We start from the raw sequence: 16,808 nt of genomic DNA on the forward strand, positions 1-16,808 counted from the left end.
TAATATGGTATATAGTTGTAGTTAACTTTAGAACTGTTTTCAGCCAGCACTCCTTTATCTTATATCATGATGTCATATATCTTATATCATGACGTCATAAAAGACTTTCCTTTAGCAACAGCAGTCTTGTTTCTCATATTGTAGATGAAGGGCTAGCCAGTTAGCTCAGTTGGGTAGAGTGCAGTGTTTTAACACCGAGGTCAAGGGTTTAGATTCCCGTATCATCCAGCTGCCAAAAACAACAAAATCAAATTGTAGTTAAAAGTTAATTTGCTAGTTGATATGATGATGTGAGTTGTTGAATAACTTGGCTACATAACTGGACAGGTAAATTAATTCTTTTTTCCAGCTGTGTAGCTCAGACATAATACTTCAAAAACAGCTAGATCTGTGAATAATGCTGCCAATGATACGGTTATACAAATATTTCTTTGAAACCCTGCTTTCAGTTTGTTTGGGTATATACCTATAAGTGGAACTCCTGGATCATATGGTAATTCTGTTTTAACTTTTTGAGGAATTGCCATACTGTTTTCCATAGTGGCTACACCATTTGACATTCTCACCAACAGTGTACAGGGTTCCAATTTCTCCACATCCTTGACAACACTTGTTTTTTTTTTTTCTTTTTATAATAGCCATTCTAATGGGTGAGAGGTGGTATCTCATTGTGGTTTTAATTTACATTTTCCTAATGATTAGTGATATTGACCATCTTTACATGTTCTTATTGGCCATTTGTATATTTCCTTTGGAGAAATGTCTATTCAAATTTCACTCATTTTTAAATTTGTTTTGTTGTTGTTACTGTTGTTGTTGTCAGGTTGTAGGAGTTCTTTATGTATTCTCGATATTAACCCCTCATCAGATACATGATTTGTAAATATTTATTCCATCCCATGGGTTGTCTTTTCGCTCTTTTCTGTCCTTTGATGCAGTCCAGTTTGTCTATTTATTTTCTTTTTTTGCCTGTGCTTTTGGTGTCATATCTTAAAAAACTATTGCCATATCCAATGTCATGAAGCTTTTCCCCTATGTTTTGTTCTCAGAGTTTTTTAGTTTTAGCTCTTATTTTAGGTCTTTGATTTTCAGTTAATTTTCAGTTAATTTTTGTGTATGGTATAAGGTAAAGGTCCAATTTCATTCTTTTGCATGCAGATATCCATTTTTGACAGAATCATTTGTTGAAAAGAATGTCTTTTCCCCCACTGAATGATCTTGGGACCCTTGTCAAAAATCATTTCATCATATACGTGAGAGTTTATTTCTGGGTTCTGTATTCTGTTTCATTGGTCTGTATGTTTGTCTTCATGCCATTACCATACCATTTGCTTACTGTAGCTTTGTAATAAGATTTACAATCAGAAAGTGTGAGATCTCCAACTTTGTTCATCTTTTTCAAGATTGTTTTGGCTATTCAGGGACCTCTGAGATTCCATATGAATTTTAGGATAGATTTTTTATTTCTGTAAAAAATGTGTTTGGGCCCATTGAGGGGTTTTTGGCACATTTGTCACATCAGTTGACAAATGTTGATAAGTGCATGCAGCTATTTCTGGACTGTAGTCTGTTTCGTTGATCTGTATGTATGTCTTTTTGGCAATAACACATATTTTCTTTTTTTTTCTTTCTTTTTTTTTTTAAACATAGATTTTCTTACTGTAGTTTTATAGCATGACTTGAAGTCAGGTATTAATAAGTCTTCCAACTTTGCTTTTTTCCAAAATTGTTTGTCCTCTGCATTTCCATGTACATTTTAGAATCAGCTTATTTTCTACCCCCGAAAAATGATACTAGGATTTTGATTGAGATTGCATTGAACCTTAGAGATCAATTTGGGGAGAAATGACATCTTGGTGATCTTAAATGTTCTGATCCATGAGCATGGTATGCCTCTGTTGTCTCTTTTATTTAGGTCTTTAATTTTTCTCAGTAATGTTTTATCATTCATTTTATCATTTAATGTAGAAGTTTTGCTTATTTTTTGTTAAATTTATTCCTAAATGTTATGTTTTTGGTGGTGGTATAAATTCTTTAAAATTCTTTATTTCCAAATTGTTTGCTGCTAGCATCTCAAAATTCAATTGATATTTTTGTATATTGACCTGTATCCTGCAGCATTGCTGTGTTCACCTATTAATTCTAATAGTTATTTTATAGATTTGTAGGTTCATTAGAGTATTTTTTGTAAATAATTATGTTGTCTGTGAATAAAGATAGGTTTACTTCTTATTTTTTGATCTTTATGCCTTTTACTTTTATTACCTTATCGTACCGGCTGAGATATCCAGTACGGTGTCAAAAAGAATTGGTCAGAGAAATAATCCTTGCCTAGTTTCTGATCTTGGGAGGAAGCAATATCAATATTTCATGTTAGCTCTAAGTTTTTGTGTAGATTCCAAGATCAGAACTCAGCTCCTTGCCAGTGGTGGAAACAGTATGTGTCTCTTGCCAGAGGATGGATGCCAAAGCCTTTTATCTAGAACTGTACTGTCCTTTTGTAGCCACATGGGGGCTGTTTGTTTAAATTAATGAAAGTTAGATAAAAGTAAAAATGTAGTTCCTGAAGTGTATCTCACTACATACATTTAAATGCTGAATAGCAACAGAATATCTACTTTAATGGATAGTGCAGGTGCAAAATATTTCCAACATTGAAGATGAGTCTGTTTGACAGTACGTGTTTATAATTTAAGACAAAGGAACCCTGTTATATGGAGAAATTGGTTTAACGTGAAGGGATATTTGTGGTTTTTTTCGTGAAACTTGGAGACAACAGAGAAAGGATGTCTTATGTTTTTGCTAACTTATCCAGAAAAGTATTTTATTTTTTATTTTTATTTTTATTTATTTTTTCTTTTTCTTAATTTTATTTTGTCGATATACAATGTGGTTGATTATTGTGGTCCATTACTGAAACCTCACTCCCTCCTCCCTCTCCCCCCTCCCACGCAACAATGTCCTTTCTGTTTGCTTGTCATATCAACTTTAAGGAATTGTAGTTGTTATGTCTTCTCCCCCCCACCCCCCGGTTTTTGTGTCTGTGTGTGTGTGTGTGTGAATTTATTTATTTATTTTTAGCTCCCACCAATAAGTGAGAACATGTGGTATTTCTCTTTCTGTGCCTGACTTGTTTCATTTAATATAATTCTCTCAAGGTCCATCCATGTTGTTGCAAACGGCAGTATTTCATTCGTTTTTATAGCTGAGTAGTATTCCATTGTGTAGATATACCACATTTTCTGTATCCACTCATCCGATGATGGACATTTGAGCTGGTTCCAACTCTTGGCTATTGTAAAGAGTGCTGCGATGAACATTGGGGAACAGGTATACCTTCGACTTGATGATTTCCATTCCTCTGGGTATATTCCCAGCAGTGGGATAGCTGGGTCATATGGCAGATCTATCTGCAATTGTTTGAGGAACCTCCATACCATTTTCCATAGAGGCTGTACCATTTTGCAGTCCCACCAACAATGTATGAGAGTTCCTTTTTCTACGCAACCTCGCCAGCATTTATCGTTCAGAGTCTTTGGATTTTAGCCATCCTAACTGGGGTGAGATGGTATCTCACTGTAGTTTTGATTTACATTTCCCAGATGCTGAGTGATGTTGAGCATTTTTTCATATGTCTGTTGGCCATTTGTATATCTTCCTTAGAGAAATGCCTACTTAGCTCTTTTGCCCATTTTTTAATTGTGTTGCTTGTTTTTTTCTTGTAAAGTTGTTTGAGTTTCTTGTATATTCTGGATATTAATCCTTTGTCGGATGTATATTTTGCAAATATTTTCTCCCACTCTGTTGGTTGTCTTTTAACTCTTTTGATTGTTTCTTTTGCTGTGCAGAAGCTCTTTATTTTGATATAATCCCATTTGTTTATTTTTTCCTTTGGTTGTCCGTGCTTTTGGGGTCGTATTCATGAAGTCTGTGCCCAGTCCTATTTCCTGAAGTGTTTCTCCTATGTTTTCTTTAAGAAGTTTTATTGTTTCAGGGTGTATATTTAATTCTTTAATCCATTTTTAGTTGACTTTAGTGTAAAGGTGTGGGTCTAGTTTCATTCTCCTGCATATTGATATCCAGTTCTCCCAGCACCATTTGCTAAAGAGGCAGTCTCTTCCCCAGTGTATAGGCTTGGTGCCTTTGTCAAAGATCAGATGGCTGTAGGTGTGTGGGTTGATTTCTGGATTCTCTATTCTATTCCATTGATCAGTGTGTCTGTTTTTATGCCAGTACCATACTGTTTTGGTTATAATAGCTTTGTAGTATAGTTTAAAGTCAGGTAGTGTTATGCCTCCAGCTTTATTTTTTTTTTGCTCAGCTTTGCTTTGGCTATGCGTGGTCTTTTGTTATTCCATATTAATGTCTGGATAGTTCTTTCCACTTCTGAGAAAAGTGTCATTGGAATTTTGAAGGGGATTGCATTAAATTTGTATATCACTTTCGGTAGTATGGATATTTTCACTATGTTGATTCTTCCAATCCAAGAGCATGGGATATCTTTCCATCTTCTTGTATCCTCTCTAATTTCTCTCAGCAGTGGTTTGTAGTTCTCATTATAGAGATTTTTCACATCCTTGGTTAACTCAATTCCTAAGTATTTTATTTTTTTTGGTGGCTATTGTAAATGGGCAAAAATTTTTTATTTCTCTTTCTGCATGTTCACTATTGGAGAATAGAAATGCTACTGATTTTTGTGTGTTGATTTTGTATCCTGCTACTGTGCTGAAATCATTTATCAACTCCAAGAGTTTTTTTCTAGAGGCTTTAGGCTGTTCGATATATAGGATCATGTCATCTGCAAACAGGGACAGTTTGACATCTTTTCCAATCTGGATACCCTTTATTTCCTTCTCTTCTCTGATTGCTCTGGCTAGTACTTCCAACACCATGTTGAATAGGAGTGGTGAGAGTGGGCATCCTTGTCTAGTTCCTGTTCTTAAAGGAAAAGTTTTCAGCTTTTGCCCATTCAGGATGATATTGGCAGTGGGTTTGGCATATATGGTATGGCTTTAATTATGTTGAGATACTTTCCCTCTATACCTAACTTATAGAGGGTCTTTGTCATGAATGAGTGCTGAACTTTATCAAATGCTTTTTCAGCATCTATAGAGATGATCATCTGGTCCTTTTGTTTGATTTTATTAATATGGTGTATCACATTTATTGATTTGCGTATGTCGAACCAACCTTGCATCCCTGGGATGAATCCCACTTGATCGTGGTGAATAATTTTACGTATGTGTTGCTGTATTCTGTTTGCTAGTATTTTAGTGAGGATTTTTGCATCTATATTCATCAAGGGTATCGGCCTGTAGTTTTCTTTTTTGGTTATATCTTTACCTGGTTTTGGTATCAGGATGATGTTTGCTTCATAGAATGAGTTTGGGAGATTTGCGTCCGTTTCAATCTTTTGGAATAGTTTGTAAAGAATCGGTGTCAATTCCTCTTTGAATGTTTGGTAAAATTCTGCTGTGAATCCATCTGGTCCTGGGCTTTTCTTTGTTGGGAGCCTTCTGATAAGAGCTTCAATCTCCTTTATTGTTATTGGTCTGTTCAGATTTTCTACTTCTTCATGGCTCAGTTTTGGGAGCTTGTGTATGTCCAGAAATTTATCCATTTCCTCCAGATTTTCAAACTTGTTGGCGTATACTTGTTTATAGTAGTCTTGAATGATTCCTTGTATTTCAGATGAATCAGTTGTAATATCACCTTTTTCATTTCTAATTTTTGTTATTTGAATCTTCTCTCTTCTTTTTTTTGTTAGCCATGCTAATGGTTTGTCAATTTTATTTATCTTTTCAAAAAACCAACTTTTTGATTCATTGATCTTTTGTATTGTTTTTTGGGTTTCAATTTCATTCAGTTCTGCTCTGATCTTAATGATTTCTTTCCATCTGCTAACTTTAGGTTTGGATTGTTCTTGGTTTTCTAGTTCTTTAAGGTGGAGTGTTAGGGTTGTTCACTTGCCATCTTTCCATTCTTCTGAGGTGAGCATTTAATGCAATAAATTTCCTCCTTAATACTGCTTTTGCAGTATCCCACAGGTTTTGGTATGATGTATCATTATTTTCATTATTTTCAATAAATTTTTTGATTTCCTGCTTGATTTCTTCTTGGACCCATATGTCATTAAGTAGAATGCTGTTTAATTTCCATGTGTTTGTATAGTTTCCAGAATTTCGTTTGTTATTGATTTCTAGTTTTAATCCATTATGGTCTGAGAAAATACATGGGATAATTGCAGTTTTTTTGAATTTGTTGAGACTTGATTCGTGACCTAATATGTGGTCTGTCCTGGAGAATGATCCTTGTGCTGATGAGAAGAATGAATATTCTGAGGTTGTTGGATGGAATGTTCTGTAGATATCTGCCAAGTCCAATTAGTCTAGTGTATTGTTTAGATTTTGTGTTTCTCTGCTGATTCTTTGTCTAGATGATCTGTCCAATATTGACGGGGGGGTGTTCAGGTCCCCTGCTATTATGGTATTAGTTTCTATTTCCTTCTTTAGGTCTAATAGAGTTTGTTTTATAAATCTGGCTGCTCCAACATTGGGTGCGTACATATTTATGATTGTTATGTCTTCTTGATGGATAAGTCCTTTTATCATTATGTAGTGTCCCTCATTGTCTCTTTTTATGGTTTTTAGTTTAAAGTCTACTTTGTCTGATATAAGAATAGCTACTCCAGCTCGTTTTTCTTTTCTGTTTGCATGGTAAATCTTTTTCCATCCTTTCACTCTTAGTCTATGTGAGTCTTTGTGGGTGAGGTGGGTCTCTTGAAGGCAGCATATAGTTGGGTCCTCCTTTTTAATCCAGTCATCCAGTCTGTGTCTTTTGATTGGGGAATTTAAGCCTTTTACATTGAGTTGTTATTGAATAGTGTTGATTTATTCCTAGCATTTTATTGATTGTTGTTTGGTTGTCTTAGGTGTCTTTTGTTCCTTGCTTTCTGATTTACTATTTGTTTTCTGTGTTTCTTGGTTCCATAGGTTGTAGATAGCCTTTTTGTTTGTTTGTTTTCTCTTCATGAATGCCATTTTTATTATACTAGTGAGTTTTGATTTTTCTTGGGTTTTTATGGCAGTGGTAGTTATTTTTCAGGAACCAAACCCAGTACTCCCTTGAGAATTTCTTGTAAGGGTGGTCGTGTGGTAGTGAACTCCCACAGTTTTTGTTTGTCTGAGAATATACTATTTGCCCTTCATTTCGGAAGGATAGCCTTGCAGGGTAGAGTATTCTTGGCTGACAATCTCTGTCTTTTAGTATTTTGAATATATCATCCCATTCTTTTCTGGCTTTTAGAGTTTGTGATGAAAAGTCTGATGTTAGCCTGATTGGGGGCTCCCTTATAGGTGATTTGACGCTTCTCTCTTGCAGCTTTTAAGATTCTCTCTTTGTCTTTGAGTTTTGCCAATTTGACTATACCATGTCTTGGAGAAGGCCTTTTTGGGTTGAATATGTTTGGAGATCGTTGAGCTTCCTGGACCTGAAGATCTGTGATATTTCCTATACCTGGGAAGTTTTCTGCCACTATTTTGTTGAATATGTTTTCAATGCAATCTCCTTTTTCCACCCCTTCTGGAATACCCATGACTCGGATATTTGAGCACTCTAGGTTGTCTGATATCTCTCTCAGATTTTCTTCAGTGCTTTGATTCTTTTTTCTTTTTCTTTTTGTCTGCTTGTGTTATTTCAAACAGCCCATCTTCAAGTTCAGAGGTTCTCTCTTCAACTTCCACAAGCCTGCTGGTTAAACTCTCCATTGTGTTTTTTATTTCGCTGAATAATTTCTTCAGTTCGGCAAGTTCTGCTACATTTTTTTTCAGGGCATTGATTTCCTTATACATTTCCTCTTTCAGGTCCTGTATACTTTTCCTCATCTCATCATGATCTCTAGCTGAGTTTTTTTGTATCTCATTAAGTTTCCTTAGAATTATCACTCGAAATTCCTTGTCAGTCATTTCACGGGTTTCTTGTTCTATAGGATCTGGAGCTTGAGATTTATTATCTTTTGGTGGTGTACTTTCTTGATTTTTCATATTTCTGGTATCTTTTCTTTGATGTTTATTCATTGTGGCAGGGGGTTTCACAGTCCACAGGTTTGACACTGTTGAATGACTAAGATGTTGCTGTGGTTGCCAATTTGGTATGGCTACCTCAGTGACTCCCTGTTCCGTGTGCTCTGGCCCAGGCTGCTGGGATGTGCCAAGGCACCGCAGAGTGTGTGGTCTCTGCAGAGCTTCCCCTTCCCTTGCAGGATGCCTCCCTGCTCTGTGCGCGCTAGGCCAGTCTTGGGATGGAGCCGGGTGGCCGCGGTGAAGCCTACCTGCTGCTGGATCATGCGGTGATGGCCCCCCAAAGGGTGTGTGGACTCTACAGAGCTTCTGTCTCCCTTGCTGGATGACTCTGTGCTCTGTACACATTGGGCCGGGCTGCTGGATTGTGCAGCAGCAGCGTGGACCCTGTGGAGTTCCTGCCTCCTGTGTCAGACGTCTCTCTCCTCTGTGTGCACTGGGCTGGGGTGGGAATGAAGCTGGGTGGCAGCGGTGAAGCCTACCTGTTGGATCACGCAGTGGTGGCCCCGCAGGGCGTGTGGTCTCCGCGGGGCTTCTGCCTCTCCCGCTGGACGTCTCCCTGTCTTGGCCGCGGGTTGATTCGCTTCCAGCTCCAGGGACGGGCGGGTGGGGGGTCAGAAGCCACGGTCACCGCTGCAGCCCAGGGTGACACACGCCAGCTCAGGCCTCCGTGTTTCCACGCCTGGGCTGCGGCTGCGACACCGGCCGTAGCGCACCGGCGGGTCGCACGCGCGGGTTGGGGGAAGATTCCCAGTTCTCGGCAGGGTAAAGACACCCTTTCAAAGCCATTCCTTTGCACCGATCCTGCTACAGCTGCATCTGGCGTGGGCCTCAGGCTGCTTCTACTCGTGGCGGAAAAGCGGCAGGCAGCTCTCCTCTTTCGCCATCTTGACCTCCACTCCAGAAAACTATTTTAAACCTAGACGAAACCAATCTAAAACTATTTGTCTTGAGAATTGCTTCAATAGAGCTAATTCTGATTGTTATTCATACATTCTATAAATATTCACACACTTTTACATTCTTCTGAAGAAGAACCTGTAAGGGAGCTCTTCTCAATATTTAGACAGCAAAGTAAGGTTAATTATTACTCAGACAGCTTTTTTTTCCCTGTTAATCAGATTAGCTGTAAGTAATACAACTTGTATTAAAAGGATTCAGAATTAAGAATATAAGAATTTGTCTTTCAGATTTTTAATTTGTCTTTCTCTAATCTTTATCACATCAAATATTAGCTGGGAAGACACTTCAAATCTTTAATATTGAGATGAAGAGTAAAATGAAGTCTCATACTATGGCAGAAGAGGTCATTTTCTGGAAATGGATCTCTGTGAACACTATTGCCTTGGTGACTGAGACCACAGTCTACCACTGGAGCATGGAAGGTGACTCTCAGCCCATAAAGATGTTTGATAGGCACACCAATCTGGCAGGGTGCCAGATGATCCACTACCGAACTGATGAGTACCAGAAGTGGCTGCTCCTTATTGGCATCTCAGCTCAGGTGAGTAAGCTTTTGGCTGCCTTCAGGGGTTGGTCTGATGTAACTTAGAGCCCTACTATTAGAGTAGAATGGTTAAATCATTTGAGGTTGGTATGGATGTAAGGCAGAAGAAGTAGGCCTGGGACTGAAAGAAATAGAGATTACTAAGAAATCTGAACTTAGGGCCGGGCCCGTGGCGCACTCAGGAGAGTGCAGCGCTTGGGAGCGCAGCAGCGCTCCCGCTGCGGGTTCGGATCCTATATAGGAATGGCCGGTGCACTCACTGGCTGAGCACGGTGCGGGCGACACCACGCCAAGGGTTGCGATCCCCTTACCGGTCACAAAAAGACAAAAAAAAAAAAAAAGAAAGAAAGAAAGAAATCTGAACTTAGGATCTAGTAATTTTAACTCAACTTTGGTCTGTTTAACAACTGTGTTCCATCAGGTTACTGATGTTCTATAAACTGTCTCTGGTGCAGCTTTGAGAAGTGAACTGAGGAATTTTGTAGAGCATCTTGGAACCTCTAGATTTATGAGAAGTATTCTTTAGGCTTTGTTTTAAGGACTTAATGGAAGGTGACTAACTCAGTCCTTTTATAATGAAAGAAATATTTTTCTCTCCTCCTTTTTTTCATTCCTGGTGGCTGATCCAGTCATCAGATACTTGAGGACTACAGGATGTTTGGCACCGGGGATATAGATCTTTGTTAGCTGTAGCCTAGTGGGGAAGGTATGTCTGCAGAATGTTAATAGTTAGAGAACTGTCAAATATTAGAAGAGAGTGCTGTGGGAGCCATGAGAGAGTCCCTTAAGTAAGGGAGAACCTACAACAGAAGGGGCATCTAAGCTGCATTTTGCTAGCTATAAAAGTGCACTTCAGAAGGAAACAAGCTTGTACAAAGGTATAGAAATGGAAGACAGTGGCACTTTCAGGGAGTCTGGGGTCTTTCGCTGTAGCTGGTACCCATAGGTAATCATAAGAGGCAGTTAAAGGGGAAGGCTGGAGAGATGGGTAGGACCAGACTGAAGTGCCTGCTGTATCTTGCAGGCTATGGGATTTCTTTTTTTTTTTTGTCTTTTTGCGACTGGCCATACCGCTCTCAGCCAGTGAGCGCACCGGCCATCCTTATATAGGATCCGAACCCGCGGCAAGCGCTGCTGCGCTCCCAGCACTGCACTCTCCCGAGTGCGCCATGGGGTCGGCCCAGGGAATTCTATAGCATGTTTTAAGTGAGAGTGATATGATTAATTTTCCTTCTTGGCAGTGTGGTAGAATGGAAATAAGTGCTATCAGAATGTTGATGATGGCCCACCATGAAGACTGGAGGCCGGGAGACTAGTTGACAGGCAGATATAGGAATAAAGCCATATAATCTGTTCTGGAGTAGAGATATGTATGAGAAAGGTGAAGAACAAGCAAAGAGGGAAAGGAGTATTTCTCTCCACTTTGGGGGTCTCTTCCACTCTGTAACATCCAGGAGAAATGAGGCGTGTGTGACTTAGATAGAGGCAGTGGCATTAGAGATGTACAGGAGAAGCAAGACTGAGACTTTGGCTTATTCAGCCTGATAAAAGGCATCTATAGAAAACACAACTAACATGTTACTTAATGGTGAAAGACTGAAAGCTTTTCCCCTAAGACCAGGAATAAGACAAAGGTATCCACACTTGCTACTTCTGTTTAGCACTGGACTAGAGGTTCTAGCCAGGGCAGTTAGGCAAGAAAAAGAAATAAAATGCATCCAGATTTGAAAGGAAGAATTAAAACAATATCTGTAAATGACATGATCTTATATATTGAAAATCCTAAGAGATCCAATAAAAAACTATTAGAACTAATAAGTTCAGCATTGTTGCAGAATGCAAGATCACTTCATTTCTATACACTTGCAGGGAACAATCAAAAAATGAAATTAACAAAACAAATTTGTTTGCAGTAACATAAAAAAGAATAAACTACTTAGGAATAAATTTAATAAAGAAGCACAAAACTTATACTCTGAAAACTACAAAACTTTGAAAGTGAGTAAAAAAGATCAAAATAAATGGAAAAACATCCCATGTTCATGCATCAGAAGACTTAATATTTTTAAGATGGAAGTACTTCCCAAATTGATCTACAAATTCAATACGATCCCTATCAGAATACCAGCTAGGTTTTCTGTAGAAATTGACAAACAGTCCTAAAATTCATATAGAATTGCAAGAACTCAGAAAAGTCAAAACTGTCTTGAAAAAAGAACACAGTCGTTGAAGTATTTATACTTCCCGATTTTAGAACCTGCTACAAACCTATAGTAATCAAGACAGTGTCGTACCTACATAAGAATAAACATAATAGATCAATGGAATAGAATCTAGAGTCCAGAAATACACCCTTATATTTATGGTAATTGATTTTTTTAAGCTTCCAAATCACCTTTAATGGTTTGTAAACAGGATATGAAAGTTAATTTTCTGATTAAATGAAAAGAAAACCTATTAAGAAATATCAAAACCTAGCCATAGTGTCAACTTGAAAACAAACATCTTTAGATTTACACGAGATTATCTCTAATGAGTTATGAACCTATTTTTCTGAACCAAAATAATACCAGTGGAGTTTAAATATAATTTTTTTAATTAGGTTTTTTAATTGACATAAAAATTGTATATATTTATGGTTTACAACATGATCTTGAGGTATGTATACATTATGGAATGGTTAAATTGAGCTAATTAACATGTGCTTTACCTCACATACTTATTTTTTGTGGTGAGATCACTTAAAATCTTTTGGTGATATTCAGATATACCATATATTATTAACTATGGTCACCATATTGTACTATAGATCTCTTGAACTTATTCCTTCTGTCCAATTAAATTTTGTATCTTTTATAGTCAATTGAATTGTCTTGGCATCTTTGTTAAAAATCAGTGAAAGAAAGCATAGTCTATTGAACACATGGTTTGGGGACACTGAATCTCCATATGCAGAAGCATGAAGTTGGACTCCTGCCTCTTGTCACATTCAAAAATTACCTCAAAATAGATCAGACCTAAATGTAAACTCTTAGAAGAAAACATAGGAGTAAATCTCAGTGACCTTGAGTTAGGAAAAGACTTCTTAAGCTACAACATCAAAAGCACAAGCAACAAAAGAAAAAATCGGTAGTTGGACATCAAAATTAAAATCTTTTGTGCTGTAAAAGATACCATCAAGAAAGCGAAGATCCCTATACTGGCCAGCCACCAAAAAAAAAAAAAAAAAAGTGAAGAAACAACCCACCATTTGGAGAAAATATTTCAAGATCATATATCTGAGAAGGGACTTGTATGCAGGATATGTACAGAAGTCCTGCAACTCAATAATAAAAAGACAGTCCAATTTTAAAGTGGACTGTTGATTTGAACAGATATTTCTGTAAGAAGATGTACAAGTGGCCTATAAACATATGAAAAGATGTTCAACATCATTAGTTATAGTGGAAATACAAATCAAAACCACAGTGAGATTATCACTTCCCACCCACGAGGATGGCTATAATAAAAAAGGCAGACAATTACAAGTGTTGCCAAGCATGTGGAGATATTGGAACCCTCATATCAGAACCAGTGGGAATGTAAAATGGCACAGCAGTGGTGGAAAGCAGTTTGTCAGTTTCTCAAAAATTTGAGCATAGCATATTTCCTAGAAATTCCACTCCTAAAGAGATAAACCCAAGATAAATTAAAATGTGTATCCGCACAAAAAATTATACACAGGACATCATCAGGATTGATGGAGTAAATACATCGGAAAATCTGCTCCTCCATAAAAGCAAATAGAACACTGGCAAGCATTGTCAAAACTGCTTTCTCAGAACTCTGGAAATTAACCACAGGCTTGCAAATATTCAAAGAACTTTTACTTAAGAAAACTGGCTAGAGGCAAGGAGCATGCCTAGAGTCCTAGGCAGGAGCCAAGGGCAGCCCCCACTGCCTGGAAGCAAGCAAGGAGCATGCCCGGGTTCCTAGGCAGGAGCTGAGGGCAACCCCCAATCCTGGAAACAGACAAGGAGCATACCCAGGGTCCTAGGCAGGAGTGGAGGGCAGCAGCCACCGCCCAGAAGCAAGCAAGAGAGCCACACCTGGCGTCCTATGCAGGAGCCAAGGGCAGCACTTCCTCCACAGAGGAAGCAGGCAAGGAGCATGCTAAAAATACCACTTCTGCATGGATGGCCCACCACTGCCACTGCCACAGCCATGGCTGCCACAAAAGTGGCTTGCCACCACAGCAGTAGCCACAGCCACTGTGCAGGTGGCCCACCAGACATCCAACTGAATTGACACAAGGAGAGTCACTAGCAGAGACCAGAAAAAGAAGAGGAAGTCTCTTTCCTCAAAGCCCACTCCAGAGTAACAGAAGCAGCAGCTGCTCTACCAGATGACCAGACATCAAAGTAAAGATACTAGAAATACGAAAATCTAAGCAAATATGACACCACCAAAAGAATATAGTAATTCCCAAATACCCGACCCTTTAGAGTAGGAAACCCTTGAAATGACTGAAAAGGAATCCCAAGCAACAATCTTAAGGAAACTTACTGAGATATGAGAAGACTCAGGCAACATAATGAAGCGGAAAAAATTTATGGTATGAAGGAGGAAATTTACAGAGAGATTAATACCTTAAAAAGAATGTAGCAGAACTCATGGAAATGAAAGATTCACTCAGTGAAATAAAAAACACAACTAAGAGCTTAAGCAGCAGGCTAGAACAAGCAGAAGAAAGAATTTCTAATCTTGAAGATAGTCTTTTTGAAATAATCCAGGCAGGCAAAAAAAAAAAAAAAGTTTTAAGAAACAAAGAAAATCTAAGAGCTAGCAGACAACCTTAAGTGTGCAAACATTTGAATCATGGGTGTTCTAGAAGAGAATGAGAAAGGAAAGAGCATGGAAAACCTATTCAAGGAAATAATAACAAAACTTCCTGGGTATTAGGGAGAAACACCGACCTTCAGATCCAGGAGGCTCAAAGATCCCCAAATAGATCCAACCCAAAAAGATCCTCTCTAAGATATAATATAGTCAAACTGGCAAAGCTGAAAGATGAAGAGAGAATCTTAAAAGCAGCAACAGAAAAGCATCAAATCTTCTATAAGGGAGCCCCTACCAAACTAACAGCAGACTTCTCAACAGAAACTCTACAGGCCAGAAAAAAATAGGGTGATGTTATTCAAAATATTAAAAGAAAAAAGAAGTGTCAGCCAAGAATACTATACCCAGCAAAGCTTTCTTCAGAAAAGAGGGAGGAATAGTGTATTTTCCAGAGAAACAAAAACTGCAGGAGTTTACCACACAACCGACCCTGCAAGAAATCCTTAAGGGAATCCTGCATCTGGAAGCCGAAAAACAATAATCACTATTACGAATACACAAGAAAGAACAAAACCCACTCAAAAATGCAAACAAGAAAGAGAAAAGAAACTAAATCTTACCACCACAAAAAACCATAATGACGATGAAACAAAAGCAAACAAGCTCTCAGTCTCTTTGGAAAATGATAGGGAAACAATTCATTTTTTCTAAAATTAGTAAGTAAAAGGGAATAATCAAGCATGGAGCCCAGAAGGCAATGGGATAACATATTCAAAGTGCTAAAAAAAAAAAAAATTAAAAATTATCAAATAGGAATTCTATTCTTAAACCGGCAAAACTATCCTTTAGATATTGAAAGGGAAATTAGGACACTCCCGGGTAAACAAAAACAGAATTTGTATCTCGCAGACCTTGTCTACAAGAAATACTAAAGAGAATCCTTCAGGTGGGAATGAAAGGACACAAGACAGTTACTTGAACCCACATAAAGAAATAAACAGCACTGGCATAAGTAAATATTTAGGAAACTATGAAAGACAGTGTATTAATGTGCTTTTTGTTGATAACTCTTTTTCTCATGTCTGATTTAAGACACAAATACAGCCCCTCCAGCCCAGCTTTGACCAGACTGCTATGGGAAGTCCCTTGGTCTCCTGAGCTGGAGTGGGCCTGGCGCCCCCCGCCCCTCTCCCATTGCTCTGCAACAGTGTCTGCTGAATGAATGACGAACACAGTCACAGTCTTCTCAGCTCCCCATCCTGTTTTCTTACCTGATTTGGGAAAAGTCCATGCGAGGACACAGCAAGAAGGCTGCCATCTACAAGCCAGGAAGAGAGCCCTCACCAGGAACTGAATTGGCTGGCATCTTGATCTTGGACTTCCCAGACTCCAGAAGTAATGCCACAGTCTGAGTAATTCATAAAGAAAAGCCCTTTATTTGGCTAATGGTCTGAAGGCTGGGAAGTCTGAAAGCATGGCACTGACATCTGGTGAGGGTCATCCCATGGCAGAAGTTGAAGGAACTGAGCCACGGAGATGTTAAGTTGCTTTGTCAAGGACACACAGCAAGCAAGTTCCCAACCCGGATTTGAACTCAGGCTGGAGCTGCTGAGTGCACGGAGCAGGAGCTGGCAAAAAGCCACAGCTATTCCTTTCAAATGAAGTTGCTTGGAGGTGGCAGGGGAGAAGAGGGCCTTGTTGTTCCCTAGGCCAGCAGTACCACCAACAGGGTTCCTGTGGACCCACATAGGACCGAGGAGCCACAACAACTGAAAAAAAAGGAGCCACTCAGAGGCCAGTGCATTAGATTTCACCAGATCCAGGAGTACCTATAAAGTCAACTATTAAAACCTGAGCTGCACAAAAAGCCTTCCCTAGGGAATCAGCAGCAAAGCAGCAATTTAGCTCAACTACAGAGCTCAAGTACTGGTCCCCACAGGAAGTTCCCCCATTTTAGAAGTAAGCAAAGAACAACAAATTAGTTCCAGTGCAGAGTTTAAGTGGTGGGAATAGCAAATAATCCAACACAGAACTGAAGGAAAAAACAAAGTCCCCACAACCAGAGACAAAGTTTGATAACTAGTAAAGATCTTATTTCAGCAAAGAACACCTATAACACCTAGAAGGACTGGAAGTCCCCTGGGCTACCAAGCCAGGAAGTTGGGAGGGCCCGGGGCCTCAGCAATGCTTCCCGACACATGCAACCAGTCTCTACGATGGGGCCCTTGGGCCTTGGTCACAATCCCCCAACAAGTGCAACCACTAAGCCACTGCAGGAAAAGCCCCAGGCTCTCCCGAGGGGCAGCAGGGGTGGGGCCGAGGACCTTGTCCATGGCCCTTCCCCCCTCCCCCCGCATGAACAGCCAGCCCAGTGGCGACCACTGAGCTTCTGCAGGAAGCGCCCT

General features: G+C 39.1%; 1 protein-coding gene across 5 annotated transcripts in view; it reads left to right on the top strand.

Annotated features, from left to right (window-relative positions):
• CLTCL1 (clathrin heavy chain like 1) overlaps positions 1–16,808 on the top strand; it is a 99,530-nt gene that overhangs the window by 22,106 nt on the left and 60,616 nt on the right. For all 5 annotated transcript variants that reach the window (XM_063088047.1, XM_063088049.1, XM_063088048.1 and 2 more), the window contains exon 3: positions 9,314–9,582. In XM_063088047.1, coding sequence (XP_062944117.1) covers positions 9,314–9,582 — 269 coding nt within the window. The remainder of the gene's footprint in view (positions 1–9,313; positions 9,583–16,808) is intronic.

The sequence above is a fragment of the Cynocephalus volans genome, chromosome 2, assembly GCF_027409185.1.
Source record: "Cynocephalus volans isolate mCynVol1 chromosome 2, mCynVol1.pri, whole genome shotgun sequence".
Classification (NCBI taxonomy): domain Eukaryota; kingdom Metazoa; phylum Chordata; class Mammalia; order Dermoptera; family Cynocephalidae; genus Cynocephalus; species Cynocephalus volans.